Source organism: Phocoena phocoena, chromosome 6, assembly GCF_963924675.1.
Source record: "Phocoena phocoena chromosome 6, mPhoPho1.1, whole genome shotgun sequence".
NCBI classification, from domain to species: Eukaryota; Metazoa; Chordata; class Mammalia; order Artiodactyla; family Phocoenidae; genus Phocoena; species Phocoena phocoena.
Window position 1 is genome coordinate 113342688 of NC_089224.1, and position 22365 is coordinate 113365052.

At 59.1% G+C, this 22365-nt stretch overlaps 1 protein-coding gene across 1 annotated transcript; it reads right to left on the minus strand.

The window, feature by feature from the left end:
- Positions 1-602: 602 nt before the first annotated feature.
- Positions 603-21528, minus strand: DBH (dopamine beta-hydroxylase). Its single transcript, XM_065878713.1, has 12 exons — positions 21210-21528; positions 18884-19030; positions 17315-17572; positions 16168-16344; positions 15458-15560; positions 11281-11447; positions 7957-8100; positions 7457-7495; positions 6858-6917; positions 2827-2954; positions 2197-2356; positions 603-1208 (listed from the first exon to the last, which is right to left on the minus strand). Exons 1-12 carry the CDS (start codon positions 21525-21527, stop codon positions 1077-1079), a joined length of 1833 nt encoding a protein of 610 aa, XP_065734785.1. The 5' UTR covers position 21528; the 3' UTR covers positions 603-1076.
- Between the last annotated feature and the right edge of the window lie 837 nt (positions 21529-22365).

The window sequence follows — 22365 nt, forward strand, 5'->3', positions numbered from 1 at the left end:
AGAATTTTGCTGAACTGGCTGGACAGAGTTGAATCTGTCACTCCTGGCAGAAACCACCCAAGAGCTGAACTTGGCCTTCAACAGAGGCAGCGAAGAAAGAGGGAGGAACGTGAAGACTGACCCAGGAGGCGTGAGGCATGTTCTGCTCCGCCCGGGACAGGGTGCCTGGCCAGGCGGCACCACCCTGTACTAGCCGTCGCTGGGTGCCGCCCTGTGCGTGAGTTTTATTGTCTCAGTAACCCGCACGGCGCTGGCCCCGTTTTACAGATGAGGAGACCAAGGGTCAGGGAGGTGGGGCTGGACTTCTAACGCAGGTCTGATTCCAGGGCCCGCTGGCTCCATCAGCTGCCTGTCCCACCGCAGAGAGAAGCGACCCGGGCTATTAATTCCGCTTCCCAAGGAGCCGGCGCCCAGATCCTTGTCTGGATCTCTGCTGTCGCACCTTTTGGTGGTGGTGAGAGGTGCTGTTAGGGTTTGCCTTTAGGTGGGCGAAAATATCTATTTACCCTGCAATGGAGCCGTTTCCCCAGGCAAGTCTCTAACTAGCTAAATGGCTTGTCCTGTCTCTGTCGGCTGGGAAGACGCCCACTGCGACACGTGAGCCAGTCTGCAGGGACACGTTGAAGCAGCGCTCTCACCTGTCACATGCCCACACAGATCGCCATCAGCCGGGGCCGGGGACGCGGGGCCAGCTCGGGTGATGGCGGCCAGGCATGGCTCGTGTGCCAGGAGGCTGGCCCCTCCCAGAGAGATGGCAGGGCTTTCGGGGCACTGGACTCTAGACCTCCGAGGGAGGTTACCCTTACGCTGCGTCAAAAGGGTGCGCAAGGGTCTCGGTCCACCCAGTCCTCGGTGGGTCAACAGGGAGCTGTCACGGGATCCTCTCAGCCATGCAGGGACTCCCCCGGGGGAGAATGCTGGAATGGACCCTAGTCTCAGGCAGTGGCTTGGTCCAGCCCCTCATCCTGGGCACACAGAGCTGCTCCATGGGGGTCTTCGTAGAGTAGGGGGGTGCGCAGAGCTGGCGTGAGCCCACAGGGACGGCGTGGATGGGGGAGCGAGGAGACCACACCCGCTCAACCTTTGCCCCCGCCGATGCTGACCATGGTGGGGCCGGCGGGGCTCTGACCCCGGCTGGCCGGGCAGTGGCGGGTGGGCTCTTCCAGCTTGGAGATGATCTCGGGAAGGGGCTGCAGATTCCACTCACCCTGCAAGGAAGGGACCAGGAGGTAAACTGAGGCTGGAGGGGTGAAGCGGAGGCCATCACCCCAGGCACTTTTCCCAATGACCTCTTTCCCTTAAACTCACCTCGTCCCAAACCAACCCCCCATTGCTACTTGGGGGTCCTCACCTGGAAGTCATCCTAGGCCCCCATCTGCCTCCTTGGCCGCCCCTCACTTCGTTCAGAGAAGCAGTCAGAAGCCCTGGGCCCAGGCTGATGTTTTAGCGATCCCCACCCCCCGCCCCATGACGAGGCTGCATCAAAGGGCACATTTTAACCGCATCAGACGTCTGCCCTAAACGGCTCTCTGACGCGCCATTAGGAGGCCCGCCCTTGGTGCCGGGAATGTTTGATTTATAGCAATTAATCCAGCTCCCAAATGCCTCCAGAAAACCTGCCTTCCAGACTTGCGGGCTGCAGAGCCCTCCACGCCTAACTCAGCACCAGCCCTGGCCTCAGACAGGCGGCTGGCCCGGGGAATACATGAGATGCCTTTGAATCCCAGTGGGTCTCAGATAAGGAGAGAAACCAGCCTGCCGTTTCAGACTGTATGGTTTCTCACCTGCCCCTCCCTAAGCACTTTATTTTTAGGCTCCGGGGGAGTTTGCTGGCGGCCTGCTCACACCACCAAGATTAGTCCCGTGATGTGACGGCATCAGAGAGCGGGTAGCGCCCTTCTGGGGTGGCTGTCAGTTTCTCCCTCTGCAGACCGTCAGCTGTCTGTCTGGGCCCGTCTGTCACCACCAGATTACTCAACTGTTTTGTGTGAGTGCGTCTCGCCAGCTCCTTGGGGTGGAGCCCTGTCACCCACACCGGGGTCCTCTGAGGGGCCTGGGGCGCTAAGGGGTGGGCAGCCACAGAACTTGCCGCTGGGGGTTGGGAAGGGGCTACGGCGTTTCCAAGGGCGGCGGCTGGCGTGCCCCTGACACACACACACACACACACACACACACACACACACAGGGCAGGCATACCTGGAAGCGGACAGCCGAGGACTTGTTGCAGTGCATGGAGATGGGGGCAAAGCTGTACAGAGCCTTGAGCACTTGGCGGTTGAAGGAGTTCCAGGGCACAGAGGCAAACTGCTCAGGGACAGAAGTTTGAGGGCAGGTGCAGACTTCCTCGCTGTTGAACCTTGTTGGGGGAAAAAACAGCCCAGAGTAGGGTATGGCAGAGGGGAGGGGAGCCCAGCAGGGCAAATGACGCCTCCCTGTAGATGGGTGGGGTCCCCAGAGTAGCTCTCAGGCCACCAGCCTCCTAACATACTGCCTTGGCCCTGACTCCCTGCTGGCAATGGCTAATAGGTTCATCTCTTCTGCCAGCTTGGATCAGTAGGGAATGGCTGCTCCAGGGCTGGGTGGAGGGGGCTTCTCAGGCCAAGTCCAGACTCACTAGGAAACAAGTGCGGGGATCGATTAGTGATGCCTGCCACAGACACCTCAAGGGGGAGTGGAGACATGGTTGCCACATCTGTGCTCCCCGTGCTCCTGGATTCCTCACTTTCGCCCAGCTGCCGAACAGGGCCTCGGGGGTTCTGGGTTGGGGTTCCCCTGCCATGCCCAGGAATGGGAGGCACAGCAGACGTGCTCCCCTGGAGCCATCACCTGTTCACAAGGTGGAAATACTTCTGCAGGAAGCCAGGGTCCACGGCACTCTTGCAGAGCTCCAGCTGCGTCAGGGGGTAGTAGTGCACGTAGTTGACGCACATCTCCTCCAGGATCCCAAAGCCCCCCTGCGGGACGGAGATGACGCCCGTCAGCACCGGCGCTTTACTCCTGGACGCTGCCGCTCAGCATCTCATATATTCACCGCATTCATGCATTCATTCGTTCCCTCATCACGCGGTGCCAGACCATGTTCTGAGCCAGCAAAGTCCCTGCCCTCTTGGAATTCCCAGCCTTTGCAGGTGAGACCAATAGCAAACCAGTCAGCCAGTACGTTCGTCTCGGGTGGTGGTAAGTGTTGCTAGGAATCAAACTACAACGGAGGCACCAGAGAGGGGTATTAGTGTACCCATTTTATGGATGCAGAAACTGAGTCCCAGGGAGGGTAAAGGGCAAGGCCTGAGTGGATGCAGGCTCCCGACCTTGGCTGGGGAGCTGTCCCCTCAGTCTGCGGTGTGAGCCTGGGGACTGGGGACAGCAGGGGAAGCCTCCCCTCACAGAAGACCCCGCATGGCCACCCGTCATTTCCAGAACTCGGCTCTGGGAGGAGCAGGGGCTGCAGAAGAGGCGCCGGTGACTAGAGGCTGTCACAAGCCACCCAGGGAAACCTGTGGCTTTGTCATCCTGGGAGGGAGCAGCGTGCCACCAGCTTTAAGCCCCTGGCCAGGTCCCTGCTCTCAGAGCCGCTGAACGTGGAGCCCAGACCCAGGAAGAGGAGGAACCTGGCAGCAGAGGGGCCAGGCTGGAGGGAGCAGAGGTCCGCCTGGCAGCGGCTCAGACCCCAGCAGGGCAGGGGCAGGTTTGGGTGCGTGCCCCCCGCCCACCTTTGCCTTGCCTAGGCTCCCAGCTCTTTGTGAACAATGGAGTGGGCCTGGAGGGGGTGGTTATTTGGCTGGTGGGAAAGTTTGAGGGGAGAAAGGCATCTGCTTCTTTATGGTGAACAAAAGCGCCGTAAAAAGCCCAGCTGAGGGCTCACGCCAGGCAGTGGACAGGGAGCCTGGGCAGCTCTGCTCAAGGATGACTGTTTAAAAAGGAAATTCCCCAGGAGCCGCTGCCCCACTCCCGAGCGGCACCTCGGGGGAGGGTTTCACCTGTATTGTTCCCTGGTTCTGACCCCCCATTTCCCAAGGCCTCTGGGCCGGCCTGTCCTGGCCTCAGATCAGGAAGATAACCTCCCTCCTGGAATTCCACAGATTCCTGTACCTCCTACTACTGCTTGTCTCAGACATCAAAAGAGAGAGTCCCGACCCTCTGTGGGCTGTGCTCAGGAAGACCTCCCTTTGTCTCCACCCTGGGATGGAAATCACATTTCAGGCCCGGGGCTGTCAGAGTGTGGGAAGGCCCTGCTGCCCTCCGCTGTCATCCCGCCTGGTGACAGGGCCACCTCCCCGAGGAGGGTGTGGGGCGGTGGCCTGAAGCCCTCAGGAACACTCACGTGGCCAGAACATCCCTGGACGTGACACCATTTCTCCCAGATGAGGTCGGGTGGGGCAGGGAGCATGGCCCTCGCAGAAGCAGCACGGAGCAGGGCTTGGCCTTGGGGGCTCCCCTTCACTGTTCACCGGCTGGATGCCAAGCAGGTGCCTGACATCTCCCACCCTCAGCCCCAGTGGCCTCGCCCACAGGGTAGGAGATGCTGCGGTCCTGCCTGGGCCGTTGTTCAGCTCATAGACTCCCTACCGAGAGGCAGCACGTGCAGTGTTGGCGCCTGGACCAGCCCTGCTCCCTGCCAGCTGGGTGCCCCCAGTTGCTCCATCTCACTGTTTCCTGGGACAGCTGCCTCAGAGGGTCCTGGCCAAGCTTCAAGCGTTCCTACGCACAGACAGGCTGAGTCATTAAGTCCTCCGCGTGGAGAAGGGCTAGGGTTAGGAGGCGCTCCACGTTAGCGGCTGTGTTATGTGCTGAGCCCCCCCTTGCAGTCTCATAAAGAAGGTGCTGCAGGGCTTCCCTGGTGGCGCAGTGGTTGAGAGTCCGCCTGCCGATGCGGGGGACGCGGGTTCGTGCCCCGGTCCTGGAAGATCCCACATGCCGCGGAGCGGCTGGGCCCGTGAGCCATGGCCGCTGCGCCTGCGCGTCTGCTCCGCAGCGGGAGAGGCCACAACAGTGAGAGGCCCGCGTACCGACAAAAAAAAAAAAGAAGATGCTGGGGTTTAGGGCAGGGGTGCGTGCCTGCAAAGCTCTCCTGCGGCCCCCCCCCACCAAGTTTGTGACCATAGACCCAGAGCAGTTGTCACCTTAAATCCAGACGGAGGGAGGGGTCACGAGGCAGGAAATTTACAGGCACACAGCCCGGGGCTAAATGCCTGTTCAGCCCTAGTTGTCAGGTGTGTGACTTTCAGCAAGTGTCTCCCCTCTCTGAGCCTCAGTTTCTCACCCATGAAAACAGAGACAAGGATTCCTACCTTGGAGACTGGTGTGAACCCTAAATAAGAGGTGGAAACACCCCAGTGTCCATCCACACGTGAATGGCAAACAACTGTGGTCCATCCACACGATGGAGTCTTATTCAGCCAGAAAGAGGAGTGAGGCACAGCTTGGATGAACCTCGAAAACAAGATGCTGAGTGAAAAAAGCCCGTCACAAAAGGGCACAGGTTATATCATTGATCTGAAAGCCCAGAATTGGAAAATCCGTAGAGACAGAAAGTAGATCAGTTATCGCTTGGGGCTGAGGGTATGGGGCTGAAGGATTTGGGGTTTCTTTTGGGGGCAGGAAATGTTCTAAAATTGACTGCGGTGACGGTTGCACGTAGCAAATATTCTAAATGTCATTGAATCGCACACTTGAAGTGGGTGAATTGTACAGCGTGTGAATTACATCTCAATAAAGCTGTCTTAAAGGAAACTAAACGGGACAGAGAGTAGACGTTCAATGAACGTCAGCTGCATGAAAAGACAGAGCAGTGCCGGGTGCAGACCGGAGTTCCTGGGTAAGGGAGGGGACAGCGCAGGCTGGGACGCAACACCGGGTCTGGTGCACTCGGACCTCGTGACTCCCGGGGTGATTCCTGGGACCTACGCTGACTACCGAGACAGTCAGAGATTCTGTCGGCAAGTGGTCAGGGCGCTCGGGCGGTCTTGGTCTGTGCCTGTTGACCCGGGATGATTGTTAACAGGGTCGCCCTTTGTTCTCAGAGGTGCCCCAGCTGTTCGATTCGTCACGTGGCCACCTATCTGTTGGCGCTGCCCGCATGCCTAGCCCTGGACAGATCCTCCTCCTGGGCTGCCCACAGCCCAGCCCAGATGAACCCGTGCCCCATCCCTCCGGAGCAGAGTCAACTACATTTACACGGGATTGTCTTAGCACGAAGCCCAAAGAGGGCAGCGTGACAATGAACGTCTCTGAGGCCCCTTTAGTTTGGCAGGCTAACAGTGTGTTAGAAAAGCGGCTGCAGGTTTGTTACCAAAGGTGTGAGAATGCCCTTTGTCCTCTGCCTGCCTGCCCACCTCCCCTCTGCCTGGCCCTCCCCGCCTCTCCCCCTCCTTGGTCTCTGTCTGACAATCGCCTCTCTTGGCCCTGCTCCCAACACTTCCACCCCGTCTTTAGTTTTATCCCAACTCTGCTTGTCGCTGGTGGCAGGCCTGTCTCCTTGGGGGCAGGGAGCAACCTCACGCCTGTGGCCGCTCCCCAGCACCAGCTCTAGTGTTGATATTTATTGCCGTGGCGCTCTACCTAGGGCAGCCATCAAAATAACCCAGAGAGCTTGTTAAACCACGGGTCGCCGGTGTCACCACCCAAATTCCAGCTCCAGCTCGATGGGTCTGGGGAGGAACCAATGAGTTTACCATCGGTTTTTTTTTTTTTTTTGCCAAGGTCCCAGGGGATGCTGACGTTGCTGGTACAGGGACCACACCCTGAGAGCCACTGGTTGATTGAATGAATGAAGGAGGGGCAGCCCTGCCCTCTGGTCTAGAGGAGATAAGACTTGTCCACGTGCTCTGCAGCAGATGGCAAGAAGCCAGGTGACTTACCACGGTGGCCAGCTTCCTGTCTCCCGTGTTGTATGTGCAGGAAGTGATGAGCACGTCTCCCTGAGAACCAAGCCGACAAAGGCCCGTCAGCACCGGCCCGCGTCGGGTACCAGGTGCACTGGGCCCGTCCCACCTGGTGCCTGACTGCGGTAGTCAGTCCACTACTGAGGAGCCCAGCAGTGGGCCCAGGGTACCCACACGTGAGGGTCCCTCTCTGAGTGTCCCAGGGGGTGATTACTCGTCGGCCTCTGTGGCCCCCTCCTACAGGGTGGTTGCCTGGGGCTGGAGGGACCCACAGTGACCCCCACGCCCTCATCTCTCCCTAAAGCTCTCGGGTCTGCGGCCAGCTGGTCGGGCGGGGGGATGCTTGGCACCCCAAGAGCAGTCTGGTCCTGACCCCTCTGCGGCCCCTCCGTGCAGCCCCGGTGAGTCTCTCGGTGGGGCAGCCCCAGCCCCTGTCCTGCATGGACCTGGCTCTGGAAGGCCTTCCACAGCCTCTGCCCTCCCCCATTGCTTCCTGTCCCTCCCCGCTGGGGACGGCACTCCTGGCACTCCTGGCCCCCCCCACCGCCCCCCCCCGTCCCTAACCAGGCACTCACCGGGTGGACGGACACGACCTTCTTCAACATGCGGATCTCCTGGGGTGGGCAGAGTTGGGGGGAGGGGAGGGGCAGAGAGGGGGAGGGGCAGAGCAGTGGGGAGGGGAGACTTCAGAGTACTGCAGACACAGCCCCCCGATTCCTCTATGGGAAGCCAGGACTGGCTAAGTTTGGCCTCTGGTCAGGAACAGATTAGGACAAGAAGGTGGCCATCTAAGATGGATGTTACCGTCAAGCTGCCAGGGTCCCCCGAATCCCTCAGTCGGCTACACGCCAGGATCCCCCACTGGAGTCCCTCCCCCAGATGAAATCCGCAAGAGGAACCGGCTGGCTGTGTGTGCTCCTCGGGTGTCTGGGCCTGGCCCAGGAGAGGGAGCCCCGGAAAGGGGACGTTTCTATGGCCGTCGGGAGAGAGAGGGTCGGACAGCCCACAGCCATGCCCTGCGCGGGCCGGCAGGGTGGGGCGGGGCGGGGAAGGGGTGCGGCGTGGTGGGCCCTACCTGGAAGTGAGGGCTGTAGTGGTTGTCTCTGTTCACAATCTCCTTCTCGCGGCCGTCCCGGGCCAGCACCGTGACCACCTTCCTGCCCGTCAGGTGCGTGTGGAGTTGAGAGGCGAAGATGTGGATTCCGGAAGGAGGCAGAGCCTGCGGGGATGGGGGGGGGGCGCGTCAGGGCCTGGCCACGTGGTTGTCTGCACCCCCAGGGCCAGAGAACGGCCATGTGAGTACTTCCCTGGACTGTTTGCATCACCCAGGCCCTTCCTTCTCCCGGATCGGTGAAACCCCCCATCAGAAAACTCAGTAGAGGGACGTCCCTGGCAGTCCAGTGGTTCAGAATCTGCCTTCCAAGGCCGGGGACGCAGGTTCAATCTCTGGTTGGGGGACTAATATCCCACGTGCCTCGGGGCAACTGAGCCCGCGCGCTGCAACCGGAGAGAAGCCTGGGCTTGTCCGGCTGCCGACGGCTTCCCTTTGGGTCCTCTCTTGAGCCCCCGAAGGCTGGTCGGTTCATTCTGCCTCTATTCCACAGACTCTAGGGTCCTCACGTCCAGCAGATGACGTGGGACAGCAGTGCCGGCCGTCCTGTCCAGCCTCTGCCAGCCTCCAGCACCGGCAGGTCCCCAGCCGCCCTCGGCACGACCTCCCTTCATCCGCGTGAGAGCCAGGCCGCTGTTCCCTGCTGTCACCGTCACCTGGTACTACAGCCGTGGTGGGACCGTGAAGCTGCAGGCGGGCGGCACGGAGGAAACAGGCCAGCTCTCACATCACCACCAGGGCAGATGGCCATTTTCCAGATGCTTCCCTCGCGTTAACATTCACTTGATTTAGACAGAACGTTTCCTAAAACGGATTACACACGTCAAGCTTTTTCTGCTCGATGTGGTCATCTCCCTGACCACACACCGCCGTGTTCGTCCACCCCATCAGCTGCTCAGGGAGGTCCTGGTGCCCTCGTCCCGTCACTGAGCGACCCCAGGCTGCTGCACTTCTGCACGTCACCCGATTTCACATTTGGCTTCTATCTTGTTCTCCTCCAGCTACTGTCCCCTGCCCTCATCATTATGAGGACTGGGAAGCCTTGTGGCCACATTTGTGACCATTGGGGCCAGGCCTGGGAGCACCCGCTGACCAATGGGGCCCTGGGTTTCTCCCGTCTGGTCCCCAGAGGCCGACCACTGGCCTAGAGTCGTGGGTGTGTGACAGGTGCAGGGGGATTGCTGTCCTGGGGCCTGTGGTCCAAAACACTGTACTTCTTCTTGGCTTGTCTTGGGTGAGGATACCTAGACCAGGCCAGACTTCCGACTGCAGAAATTATGCCCCTCGGAGGTCTGCTAACGGAGATGAGGTCCCCCACTCTGCCGGAGGCCCTTCCATGAGAGTCCACAGAAATGCGATTTTCACAAAGAATGTACCATTTAAAGGGGAACAAGAAAACTGAGTTATTTTTATTTTGGGCTGTAAAGTATTTAGAGACTCTGGTGAGAGAAGGCAGGTCTGCATTCCCAGGCTGGTGACAGGCATATTCTCAAGGTCAGCGGGTCAACATGACCCGTGTACCCCTGGCAAAGGTCAGTCACTTGGCCTGGGGCCCCTCTTTGCCGGTGAGTCTGCAGCTCCAGCTCCAGGCTCAGGCCACAGAGACTTTCACACGGCAAGGTGTCACCACGTTCTGGGGACACGGGAAAGTGTCAGATGCTGGTGTGGTTACGGTTTGTCACCCCTGGTCTCAGAAAAGAGCTGACCCACCGTGGATGCAGGTGAGGCCAGTGCAGTCTGACAGCTCTGTCCCTTCAGTTCGAGGGCCCTTTGCTTGCCTAAGACTTGGAGGCTCAGGGAGCTCCCGGGAAGAGCAAATCCCAGGGAATCCATTCACTGAGAAGACAAATCCACATTTAAACCGCATCACAAAGCAGGTTGCTGTGTGAAGTCAGAGAGACCCGTGTTTAACTCCTCACTCTGCAACTGGAGGCACTGTGGCCCCGGCAAGCCTCAGTCTCCCCATCTGTGAAGTGGGGACGCTAACACTCACCTTGCAGGTCATCGTGAGAAGCAAAGGTACCACATGGGAGAGAGTGTTTGCAGCATCCCCAACAGACCATGCCGTTAACAGCCACCATATAAAAAGAACTTTGGGTTTCTTTTACTATTGGTTTCTACCAGTAGTAAGACAGACAACCCACTAGAAACACTGGACAAGGTTATGAACAGATATTCGCAGAAAGGAAGGGCAAATGGCCAAGAAACAGGTGCAAACACCCTCAACTTCCACAAATGGGGAAATTCAAATTGAACGACAGTGATGTTTTTCTCCCAAGTGATTGAGAAAATATTTTAAGCATTGATAATATGGTGGGTCAGTAAGTCTGAGGCACCAGGCACCCTCTGGTACTGTGGGGGGAAGAAGCCCCAGAACGGGCTTTCTGGGGGGCTTTTTGCCAGATTTATTCAAATTAAAGCTCACATCCCTGTGCGTGGCAATTCCACCTCTAGAATACACCTGATACACATTTCCCGCGGGCACAGAATTTCCCTGAGGGCTTCTTCCTGTTAGTGGAAAGTTGACAGCAGCCTGGATACTGGTGACGAGGGGACAGTTCAGCACAGGCCGGGATGGGGGGAGGCCGGGGAGAACCGAGGACCCAGAATTTGGGGAGTCACTTCCGCTCCTCCCGAAGCTCGGTCCCTCCATCTGCCCCCGAGTCTAAGCGTTACCTGTACCACACCTGCCCTCGCACGGCAGCCCTGGGGATCAGTGCTCCCTTGTGTCCTGCGCCCCAGGCACTTCGCTGGCCTCACCTGGTCTGGCGCCAGTGAAGTTCCCACTGAATCCGTGCTGTGCGTCGGTTAAAGGGCGTCACGGACAAACGTTCACTATTCAGTTTGTTTTTAAACATGCCGCATGTAAGGGCTTGTAGAAACAGGTAGGGAAAAAGTCCGAAGGGGCACAAGAGATCCAGCAACTGGTTACCTTGGGGAGGGGGAGAGGCTGCTTGGACCAAGGGGTGTTAGCCGCACTGCCTGCGTTTCTCATGGTGAATGCATTGTCTATCTCATTCATAGGATGAACATGTATTTTAAACACTGGTTCAGGTTTGGACTAAATGGGAGCCAGCTGTTACTGGAGAGGAAGATGCAGACGCACGCCGGCCGGTGGGAAGGTTCCTTGGCATCCAGAGGAGGTGGTGGGGGGGGGGGGTTGGCGCTGGTGGAGCTGCAGGATGGGGAAAGCAAAGCCACAAGCCACCGACCTCGGCCCCCACCCTCGGGGCCTCAGCAGGGGAAGCAGGGCGGTGCCAGGCCCAGCCCCATGTCCGGCCCACTCACCAGCTGGGTGCACTTGTCCGTGCAGTAGCCGGTGAGGACGAAGCCCGTCTCCTGCGGGGGGATGGCCATCACAGGCGTGTACACCAGGCCCAGCTCCATGATGCCCGCATCGAAGCGCCGCAGCGTGGCTGTGTAGTACAGGCGGATGCCAGAGGAGTCGCGCCGGCCTGGGAGGAGGAGGGACGGAGGTGAGCGGAGCCCCTCGCCCCCACCCCCGCCTGGCACACGGACCCCACTAGCCACCCTCAACCAGGAGGCAGCAGTCACCCACACCCGCACCCACCTGCATTTGTTCCCACACCTGTTTACCCCAGGCGGACGCCATGGTTACAAGGACCAATTCACCTGTGCAATTCCCACGTGCAAGGCAAGGGCCACTGTTTCTGTGAAAACGAGGTGAATGCTTTGGAAAGACTTGATTAAGGCAACGAAAGAAAACCCAAAACCGTGCTGTTGAACCGGGTCGGGTGAGATGCCTGCAGTGCATTTAGGAAGCTCGCCAACACCTCGGAGGGCTTGGGAAGTGCTTTGATGTTCTTCCTGCTGGTTCAAAGGGCTCTGAGCTGGAACTGACCAGCAGGACACCTGTCGGTGAGGTTTGGGCAGACAGCAGGGCGTGGCCGCTCTCACAGAGGAGCCTCGGCCCCATCGGGCAGGTGAGCGTGAGTCTGTGTGGTGAAGTCAGCAAGAAGCATCTAAGGCACATCCTTCTCGTGGCCTCTCTCCCTCCTTCCTCCTTTGATTCCTGTCCTGCAGGGTTGACCCAGGGGCTGCGTATGCTGGGAGGACATCGCAGGAGAAACCTAAGCAGGAGCGTGGACCCCTGGAGCAGGGTCAGCGCTAAGGGCGTAGCCCCCCCGGCTCACACGCCGTCCCGGGTCCCATCTGCTCAACCGTGCGCTGTGTGCTCTCAGGCAAGTTGCTGTCCCTCTCTGGGCTCGAAGTCAAGGACCTCTTCCAAAGAAGAATTTGGTGCTTCTGCCCATCATGTTCCAGCCACACCTGCCAGGTCTTCTTGTAGTCGACAAATTGGAGAGTCCACGGCTCCCTGGGCAGCCTCCCAGTGGTCATACGAAGCTGACGGACGGAGGTCTGGGGATGCCGGCACCCACAGGTCTCGAGTATCCCTTTCCCTGCCAGGAGTCTGTCAGCGAGGCCCTGAGCGTCTCGGGGCTGGTCCCATGGGAGAGGAGTAGCGGCTGGACATGGCCCATCCCCTCGGAATGGGCAGGAGAGCTGGGAGCTGGGCGGGGGAGCCCGTGTAACTGAAGAATCATCCTCCCGCAATGACAGATGGGGAAACTGAGGCCAGGAACCTGAGCTGAAGACCCTGCTCAAGATTGCAGGGCTGGCAAGTGGCCGAGCTGGGACCCCAGCCCAGGGCACCTTTGGGAGCAGGGCTGTCTCCCTGCTCAGCTGCTCTGAGGTGGAGCAGAGGACACACCGTCTTGCCTCTGCCTCCCTCCCTCCCTGCCCCGTTCTCCTCCTGCAATGTCCAGACTCAGCCTCTGTATCTCTGGGCCGATTACATCAGAGGATAATAATAAAAAGGGAGATGCAATTGGTTAAAATTCAGATGGGGATTAAATAGTGAAATAATTGTTGAATTTTGATATTTAGAGAAAAGAGACCCATCTCCAGATTTGCAAAGTGACAGGGGCATCCTTATATCTGGCAAAAGATCCATAAATACAAGCAGGTAATCAGGAAGAGACAGACTTCCCTGATGCTTAAGGAGTTTTCAAAAATCCATTTGCTTTCACGCTTTAAATGAGCAATAAATCCCGTGTCATGCCAAGGCCCAGGCTGACGTATACGCCTCTGCGTGCTCTGGAGATAATTCCAGCGGCGGCAGGAAGTATTAGTTAATGCCGCCAGGAAGAAGTCGCTGGTGGCTACTGGTTGAGCACAGCCCAGTGCCCGCATCCAGTTGGGAGCGTTACATGCACGAGCTTTGCCAGCCTCAGGACAGCTGAGGGAGGTCAGGAAGCAGGGGTAAGGGTCACCCACCCAAGGTCCCGCAGCGAGGGAGACACAGGCTGGGACCTGGCCGGGAGCTGATGTCTCATCTCTCAGACTATTTCTGCCCCTCACTTACACAAATGAAAAATGTCATTTAAAAAAAAAAAAAAAAGAGAGAGTAGGGCTTCCCTGGTGGCGCAGTGGTTGAGAGTCCGCCTGCCGATGCAGGGGACACGGGTTCGTGCCCCGGTCCGGGAAGATCCCACATGCCGCGGAGCGGCTGGGCCCGTGAGCCATGGCCGCTGGGCCTGCGCGTCCAGAGCCTGTGCTCCGCAATGGGAGAGGCTACAACAGTGAGAGGACCGCGTACCACAAAAAAAAATAAAAAAAAAAAAAGAGAGAGTGAGTGAGAGGAAGAAGGCTACGTGACAATATATGGCAGGAGATGCTGGTGAAACAGAGAGAGGAAAATGTCCGTTTCGGATACAGTATCAGCTGGCAGCATCGCCCTAAAGACTGACCCTGGTTGTTCCTCCTTCAGGTACAGGATGACCCAGCAGTCCCTGCTATCTGCCCCCACCTCGCTTTCCCATCCCCTACACTGCAGCCAGGCTGGACCGCCTGTCTCCCTTTCCCCGCTCCGTGTCTGCGAACAGCACAGCCTATCCCTCCATCTGGAATGAAGCACCTGTCAGCTTCCCCTGTGAAAATGCTCCTGCCCTCCGAGGCCCAGGTCACGAGCCGCCATGATGCCGCCCAGGCCGTGTGGACCCTTCCTTTCATACCTTCTTGCACTTTGCTTGTGTCTCCCTCCTAAAAAGCCTTTGCACCTTTCTGGACCTAAGGTCTGGTGTGGTAAATTGGGGAATGAGACATGATCCTGCATCTCACAGGAGGGGGTCTTGTGGATTTCTGTTTGCCTAGTATAAATTCAACAGCGCGAAACAAGCAAGAGCCACCCCTCCAGTGCCCAGGGCAGACATCGCTAATCAATCCCAGTACGGCCTTCAGCTGCCTTTCCAGCAGGGAGCTGGAGCTGCAGCTGAGGGTCAGTCAGAGGAGTCCCGGTGAGCAGAAACTGTTTGCCACCCTGACACAGAGCACATGGAAATAAAATCCCATCGACACATTCACACTCCAGGCATGCATTTGCTCTGTCGCGACAGGTTTTGAGAAGCAGGAGGGAAGTTCATAGCCAGAAACGCCCCCCCGTGAGCCAGGCACTCCCCTTGCCCTGAGGACAGTCCTGGGGCCGTGCCTCCCAACGGTCAAACCGTTGGCGGCTGGGTTCTAGGCAGGGATCGTGTTGGCTCTGGAGTGGCCTGCATCCTGCCATCCTGCCATGTGCCCTGTCCTGGCCCAGCCTGTTCTGGGGACAGCAGAGCCACCTCTCATGGGTGCTGGAGAGTCACCCCTTTGGGGAGGGGAGGTCAGGGATGGGGGGGCATCTCCTGGTCTGAGCAGCCTCACAGAAGTTAGATTTTCAGGGGAGACGGCACATGCGACCACTCCGGCCTGTGACCTCCCTCCATTGTCTGTGACCCCGTTGGTGGGCACACCTGATGCTAGCCTTCTGCTCTGTCGGGTGCCAATGAGGAAAGGGTGTGGGAGGAGGGGTGAGCTGTGTTTACTCAGATGGACCCGACATCTAAATGATTCCTTAAAGCTTCAGAATCAGACCAAGCTTGCCAGGCTCAAGTGTGGGCTCGGCCTAGCGTGGCTGCACCACCGAGGCCATGCAGACGGGTCAGACCAGGCCTGCTGGCTCTAAATTCCTCCTTGCTTCGTGGCCCTGGAGACATCCCTTTACCACTGGCCTTAATTTGCTCTTAATTGTGCCTTAATTGTGCAAAATAGGCACACAAGAAACCTCTACCTGCCTTTCCCAGGTGGTACCTGGGACAGCGTCGTGTGGATGGCAGCTGGTGTTTGTGAAGGGGGAGGGGTGAAGATGCTGGGCCCCCACCGTGCGGATGAGCCAGCCGATGAGACTCTGCCTGGGGAACCCACCGCAGGCCCAGGAGACGGGCAGTGAACAAGAGACAAGAGGGACGCAGGCCGCGGTGGGCCACGCGACAAGGAGGCTAGACCTGGGGGGAGAGGGATGCGGTGCTAAGCCCCGCCAGCCCGGCTATCTTCCTAACTGGGTATGGCCGCGCCCAGGGTTCCCGAGGGGAGGACGGTAAGGCTGGAAGCACACCTCGGAGCTCCCTACCTTTTATCATCAGCGGGTTGTGGTAGTGGACTTCCAGGCGGAGAAATCTGGAGGACCCAGGGCCCCCGAAAGCAAGGCCGGCTTCCTCTGGGTAGTAAAAGGCCTGCAGGGAGCAGGGAGGGTGGGGTCAGGCCAGGCAGACAGACTGGGGTGTCAAGAGAGGGGTCCTGGGGCGGTCAGGGCATACCCACCCATGTGCTGGGGCCTGAGCTGCAGTGAGTGCTGTTGGTGGGGCAGCCAGATTAGGACTCTCCCCCTGACGGGCAGCTCATTACCAGCCCATGCAATGTTCCTATTAGACTCGGGGTCAGGGAGTGGGGAGAGCTCATGCCCCCAGGCGAGCCCACCGCCCAAGCCCCTCCTCTGAGCCGGTGGAGGAAGCTGCTGGAAGACCCTGGACACAGCCCAGGGAGGCCAGCCCCGGGACCACCCTGTGCACAGACCCCTCCAAGTCCAGCGGAACTTGATCGGGGAAATGAGAGCGATGCCCACGAGGAATGTTAGGTCGTGGGGCTCCTGCATTTTTCCAGGAAAGTAACGGAGGCTGGAGAAGGCGTTCGTGGCTCAAAAGAGCCATGGGATTCCAACAATGCACGGGTGGTGGGGAGACGGGGTTATTCGGGGCCTGGGTTGCCCTGGGGGCCTCACTTCTTGAAGGCTGTCATGCATAACTGGGGGCCCCCTGGGGAGATGCTGGGCAGGGCACGCACCTTGGCGCCCAGGGCCCAGGCAGCCAGCACGTGGCGACAGTAGTTGAGCCTCTCCGGCTTCATCTTGGAGTCGCAGGGCCCGCTGAAGTGGGGGAAGCTCTCGAACTCGGCTGTGCACTGGAAGACCTCCATGTGGTGCACCAGGGCCTCGTTGCCCTCGGTGACGATGGGCTCGTACTGCGGGAGCAGAGCACCCACTGGACTTGGGACAGTGGACCCCGCCCACCCACCTGCTCACCCCCACTGGTGGGGCTCTCACCCAGCAGCTCCCTTCCGTGGGCCTCTGCTTGCCCCTCTGTAAAGTGGGAGGGTTGAGCCAGGTGATTTCCAGGGGTGCTTCTGGGGCTCAGGGTTTTGTGGGTGGAGCCACCACCCTGGAACCAGAATCTGCCAGCAGCTCACGGTGAGCTCAGGAGCAAAGGGAAGGGGACCCAGGCCAGTCATTTCCCGATAAGGGGCTTGGGGGACAGGAAGGCAGCAGTCCTCGTGTGAACGTGGCAGTGGCTGCACAGACGCACGGAGACTGCCCAAGGCAAGGCTGAGCCTAAGGGGCAGGTGCAGCACTGAGTCAGGCCCACCACTTCCTGCTGTGTGACTTTGGGAACTCACACTACCTCTCTGGGCTGCATGTCCTCGAATGGAAATAAGAGTGATAATATCTAGCACTGTGTGTGTAGTATTGTAGTGATGGAGGGGGTAAACCACCTCCTCTTTCCCCCGGGCCAGGCAAAGAGGGGACATTCAACAGCTACTGTCGTTACTGTTATATCTCCAGGAAGGTGTTTAGAGCAATTGAGCTCTGAGTTGAGTTGTTATTTCATGAAGGAGGAGGGCGTCCTGACGGACAGATAAATAGCTAGACAGCAGTTCCAGTCCCAAGATAAGATGCAAAAATCAAGACATTATCAGTTGCCTTTGGTCCAGGCTGGGAAGCTGGGGTGAAGCAGCCCTGGGAGGGTGGGGAGTGAGCAGGGTGACGGGGGGCGGGGCAGAGCACACTTGTGGCTGCAGAAAGTTCAGACCCTGCCTGGGGTCCACACCGCAGAGGTCACTGGTCCAAGCAGGACCGTGGACAGCTCCCCAGGGCAGGCCACCTCTGAGGCCCCAGGCGGGAGGCAGAGCTGGGATAGGACTGGGCCCACTGTACCATGACGATGTGGTGCCGAGGGAAGCCGTCCGGGAGCTCGGTGATGTAGCACCAGTACGTGGTTTCCTGGCCGGGGACCAGGACGTCTGGGGCGCGGATCTCCATGGTGCGCATGTCCGAGGGCAGGGCCGGGATGGAGATGTTGGGCTTCAGCAGTTGCACCCTCTGTAGCCCCGTCTGCAGGCTGGAGACGTTGATGGCCTCCAGCGACTGGAACGGCTCCTCCAGGATCCCATACACCAAGTGGACGGTGCCGTCCTGCAGGCGAGACAGGGCCCGGCACTCACCCACTCACACCCCCAGAGTTGGGCTCCTGGTAACCGGGGAGATGCCACGTCCCTACCCACACTTGCCTGGCTGGTGACATGCCCGATTCTCACCTCTCTGAAGGAGGGGAGCTTTGAGGCTCTGTGTGGACCAGGCTGGGATTAAATCCAAGGCCGACCACGCCCAGAGCCCACGGTTTGCACCAGCCATTAATACAGCCATTAGGAATACAAAAGTCTTCCTAAATGCTTTCTATCTATGTTTGCTTAGCATCCATTCAACTAACCATTGCTGGGTCGCTGTGAACCAGGCCGGCTGGCTCACCTGGGACATGTGTTCCCTCAACCACCCCCAGGGTCACTGGGGACAGGGCTGTTCTCTGCACAGGTGTCTCAGAGCTCCAGGCAGGAGGCTTCCCCACACCCAGGCTGGAGGCTCTGAGCTAAGCACACATTGGCACCAGACGCCATGCAAAGTTCTGGGAGAGGGTCCTCTGCCTGCCCTTGCCCTTGTCCATGGGGAAGGTGAGCCAGGAGGGTAAGGACTCAGACCTCCTTCTGGAAGGGCACTTCTTCTGGCTCCAGCTCTGTCCCCTCTCTGCCGTGTGTCCCTGGGCAAGTCCTCCCCTGTCTGGCCTCAGTTTCCTCGTGTAGCACTGGGCCAACCCATGTCGCTGACACGTCATAAAGATAACACAGACTTTGGGTGTCAAGGTGCATTGGAAAGTGGAAAGGACTTTGCCTTCGGGAGATAACTGGTTTGTTTTTCCCTAAGGGTCTTGGAGCAGCGTGAGAAGCCTAAGGATTTTTAGATCTGTTGCGGCTGTGAATTCCTAGACAGAGCAGGTCGAGCCTTACAGATCATCTAATTCCCTTTTCTCCTTTTACAGACAGGTAAACTGAGGCCCAGAGGAGGAGGGGACCTGCCCTGAGCCTCACAGCCCGTTGTCCACAGAGCCAGTCTGGGGAAACCAAGTCTCCTGGGCTCTTTCCAGAATTCTCCTGAAGATGCTGGACCAGGAAGAGAGAACTAGTCAGGAGGAAGACCACTCAGGTCCCTGTCTGAAAGCTTCGGGGCGAGACCAACATCTAGAAACACGTCAGCTATTTGTCGACCAAGAGCTGCTTGCTTGAGGGACCAGACGCCGATGGCAGAGCTGGTTTCTCCCCACCTGCCTTGTCCCCACCCAGCCGCCTCTGGAATCCACGCTCTCTGTGCACGGCTGGCCCAGGGATACCGCCCTGGTATGCGAGAGGGCCCCACGCAGCCCACGGTCTCCTGGGCAAGCGGGCTGCCACCCACCTCGATGAGGTAATCCTTGGGGTCACAGGTGCCAAAGGGCCTCTTGAACAGCAGGGACAGGCCTTCCCGGGTCCTCTGTGCCCGCAGCAGCTGGTAATCCTGCTGGGCGTCCAGATGGATCTGCCCCTTCTGGTCACTCCAGGCGTCCTGTAGAGGCAAGGGCGGGCTCGGAGCACAAGGGACCGAGTTCAGGGTTGGCCGCCCGCCGTGCAGCCCCTGGACACACCTCGCCCTGGGGCTCCTGGGGTTCTGCCCGGGGTGGGCGTCACGCCCACACTCGGTGTCTGCCTGAGACAGTGGAGTTGACCTCCAACCCCACTCTCTTCCTCTGTGCCCTTGACACACGGCCCCAGGACTCACTGGGGCTGGTTAGCCATGCAGGTTCCCAGACCTCTGGGTGGGACCCAGGAGCCTTAGACAAAGAATCCCCTTTGGTCTGTGGAGGGAGGGACCCTAACAGCACACGGAGCCTCGGAGAGGGTTTGGGGGGCCCACCCCGCACTTGCACACCCCTGAGAGTGAGCACGCCTGAAACGCCGCCCCCCCAGCATCTTGCCCACCTCGCCCTAGTCTTAGCCTTGCCCCGAGAGGGTAAACCGAGGCCCAGGGGGAAACGGACCCGCTGCATTTCCCCAGGGTGTCCGAGGGTGGTGGTTCTGGCCAGACCCTGCCGTCCCCTCTCCCTAGCTGTTTCCCTGGCACCAGGCTCTAAGGCTCGGCCACGCCGGGGCTCCAGGCCAGGGCCCGGAAAGCCGTCCACCTGGCAAGGAGGCTGTGAGGGAAACCCTGCCCCCAAGCAGCAGGCCCGCTCTTCCAGCTCAGGAACACGGGACCACCAGCCCTTGGCCTTAGGATTTTCTTAAACCCTGCATTCAGGGCTGAAGCATGTTTTCCTCATTTCCTTGAGCAAAAAAGAAACCTGCAAAAGATTTTGCCACCTTTTCCCTAGAGAAAAGCACAGTGGAGCTCGTGCTGGGGTGCACTGCTGATCTGCAGAAGGGCTCATTTCAAACAGAAGCAGAAAGCCAGCTTGTGAGCTTTCGGCTGGAAGTCTAGAATTCATTGTTGAACATATTTGCTAAAGGAGGAAAAACAAGTCTGACATTTGTTTGCATAGGAATTTGTTGTGCAAATTAATCCTGCCTGTGCTGGAGGGCCAAGTGACCCCAGCTCTCTTGGCAGCCGGGGAAGCTGCTCCCGGGCTTGGCGGCTCCTCTGGGACGCGCTGCCCAGGTCCTTCTTGGCCGTGACCCGTAGCCACTGAGCATCCTGGTGGAGGAGAGGTGGGACAGCCCGGGTCCCGGGAGACCCCAGCCCGTCTGGCTGGTGGTCGGGCTCACCCAACCTCCCCTGGGAAGTGGGCAGAGCTCCTTCCTGCCTGCAGAGTTGTGGCAGGGCTTGGACAGAGCACCACCGGGTTCCAGAAAGACCAGCTCATGTGAACTCACACATCGCAAGAAGGTGGAGAGGGATTATTGTACCCACTCTGCAGATGGGGTACGCGAGGCCGGGGGCCTGTCCTGACCCTGGCTCGGTGCGCCGCTGGATTCCCACACTTAATTGAAGGAAGAGCCCCTCTGCTCACAGATAAAGTGCCTCCTGCGTCTGTTTCCGTGAGAGAGTTGGGTTTGGTCCCCAGAGAGGTCGGGGTGGAAGAATGTAGGGTGGCGGCTCAGGGCAGGATGGCTAGGCTCCCCCAACCCAGAGGGCCTCCCTTCAGCTTGTCGAGGGCCCCCAAAACCTCTCTCCTTTGAAGGGAAACCTCCCCCCACTCCTTCTCCCTTTCTGGCAAGAACGGGGGTGAATTTCGGGCGTGGAGTGAAGCGCACGCCCTCAGCGTCCTGGCTTAACTCCACGACGGTTCGTTCCACGCCTGGGTTGGGGGCCGGGGAGTCTGCACCTGCTCAGGTTACCCACATGAGCCAGCACCGCGTCCTTGGCAGTGGGCAGGCAGGCCAGCCACCGTGCTTGGCCGCATGTGACCTCTGGGCGTTGTTCGCGCAGGTGGGTACGTGGGGGCCGCCCTCCCGAGGGCGGGGGCGGTGGAGGACGTGTGTTTATGTGGCGAGTGTGTCCTTCGCGTGCGGTGTGCTCCTTGGGCGCGCTGAGCTCTGTCATTTGGGGTGGGCAGTCAAGGACCGTGGAAGTCACCTACTTCCCATTTTGTCCTCACATCAGCATCCCCGAGATGCCCAAGCTTGGGGCACAAGGGATGCTCAGAGTAAACGGGACCAGAGAGGCAGAAGGGAGACTTCCTTTGCCAGGTTAAGGACGGTGAGTGTAGAGGAAAAGGCAGGTTCAGGAGCACTGCGGAGGGAAGACTCACCCCAAAGTGGGCACCGTCCCCGTCGGTCCAGAGCACGACCAGGTCGGCGTTCTCCAACTCGCCACGGTCCGACATCCCAAACAGGACGCCGGCCTTGAGCTCCCGCACCAGGAGCTGGAAGTGGACAGTCTCCTGCACGTAGCTGACATTCCACGACAGCTCCAGGGTCCCCTCGGGGTCCAGGGGGATGTGGTAGGGGAAGGGGCTCTCGGGGGGTGCCGAGCCCTGCAGTGCGGCCACCAGGATGACCAGGAAGACGGCCACCGCTGTGCCGTACATGGAGGCGGCCTCGCGCACGCTGGGGCTGGGGACCTGCATGGCTGGGTGAGCTTGGCCGCCCCACCTGGCCATTTATGTCTCGGCCCCGCAGGGGGTGGGCCCGGGCTCCACCGGTAATCACATTTGTCTGGTGGGGAATTCAATTGTCCCAGTGACCCTCCCACCAGGCCGGGCCCCAGGCCAAATGCTTTGCTGCCCTCGCTTCTCCTAATTGGCACTAATGACACATGGACATCGTCAGTGGGAATTGAAGCAGACAGGCTGGTTTCATTCGCTCTGAATAGTCTCCGAGAAGTATCCGGAAAGGGCTCCTCCCTGCAGGCGGCCTCCAGCCAGGCGCTGGGCTGACCACCAGGCTGGCTGCCTGGGCCTGTCCCCGCAGAGCTGACGGGTTGGGCCCATGTGCTGCTCCACCGTGGATGGGCAGACTGAGGCTCCGAGGGGTTATTTCCAAGGTGACCAGTGAGTGATGAGACCTCACTGCCGCAGGCCCAGGGAGCTCTTTCTATAATATAATACTAGAGGGTGGACCGATTTCAAACTAAAAATAAAAGACGATCCCCAAATAGTCCCTGTGTTTAAACACTCTCTCCTTGGCCTGCTGTTCCCGTTTTTGTCTTCTCTCGATTTCCCCACAGGCTCCAGCTGGTGCCACAGCTGCTCCAGAAGGAGTGGTTGTACTGCTGGGGTGGGGGCAGATTGCAGGTGGATTTCTGGGGGCCCCAGAGAGCAGGGTACATTGCTGGGGAGCAGACTTTTTTTTTTTATTAACATCTTTATTGGAGTATAATTGCTTTACAATGCTGTGTTAGTTTCTGCTTTATAACAAAGTGAATCAGTTATACATACACATATGTCCCCATATCTCTTCCCTCTT

Excerpts from the sequence above, each read along its gene's own strand:
- DBH (XM_065878713.1), bottom strand. The coding sequence starts at position 21,527 with ATGCAGGTCCCCAGCCCCAGCGTGCGCGAGGCCGCCTCCATGTACGGC. Across the intron at positions 8,101-11,280 it reads CGGACAAGTGCACCCAGCTG|GCTCTGCCTCCTTCCGGAAT; the intron begins GTGAGTGGGCCG and ends CCATCCCCGCAG. Across the intron at positions 6,918-7,456 it reads AGGTCGTGTCCGTCCACCCG|GGAGACGTGCTCATCACTTC; the intron begins GTGAGTGCCTGG and ends CTTGGTTCTCAG.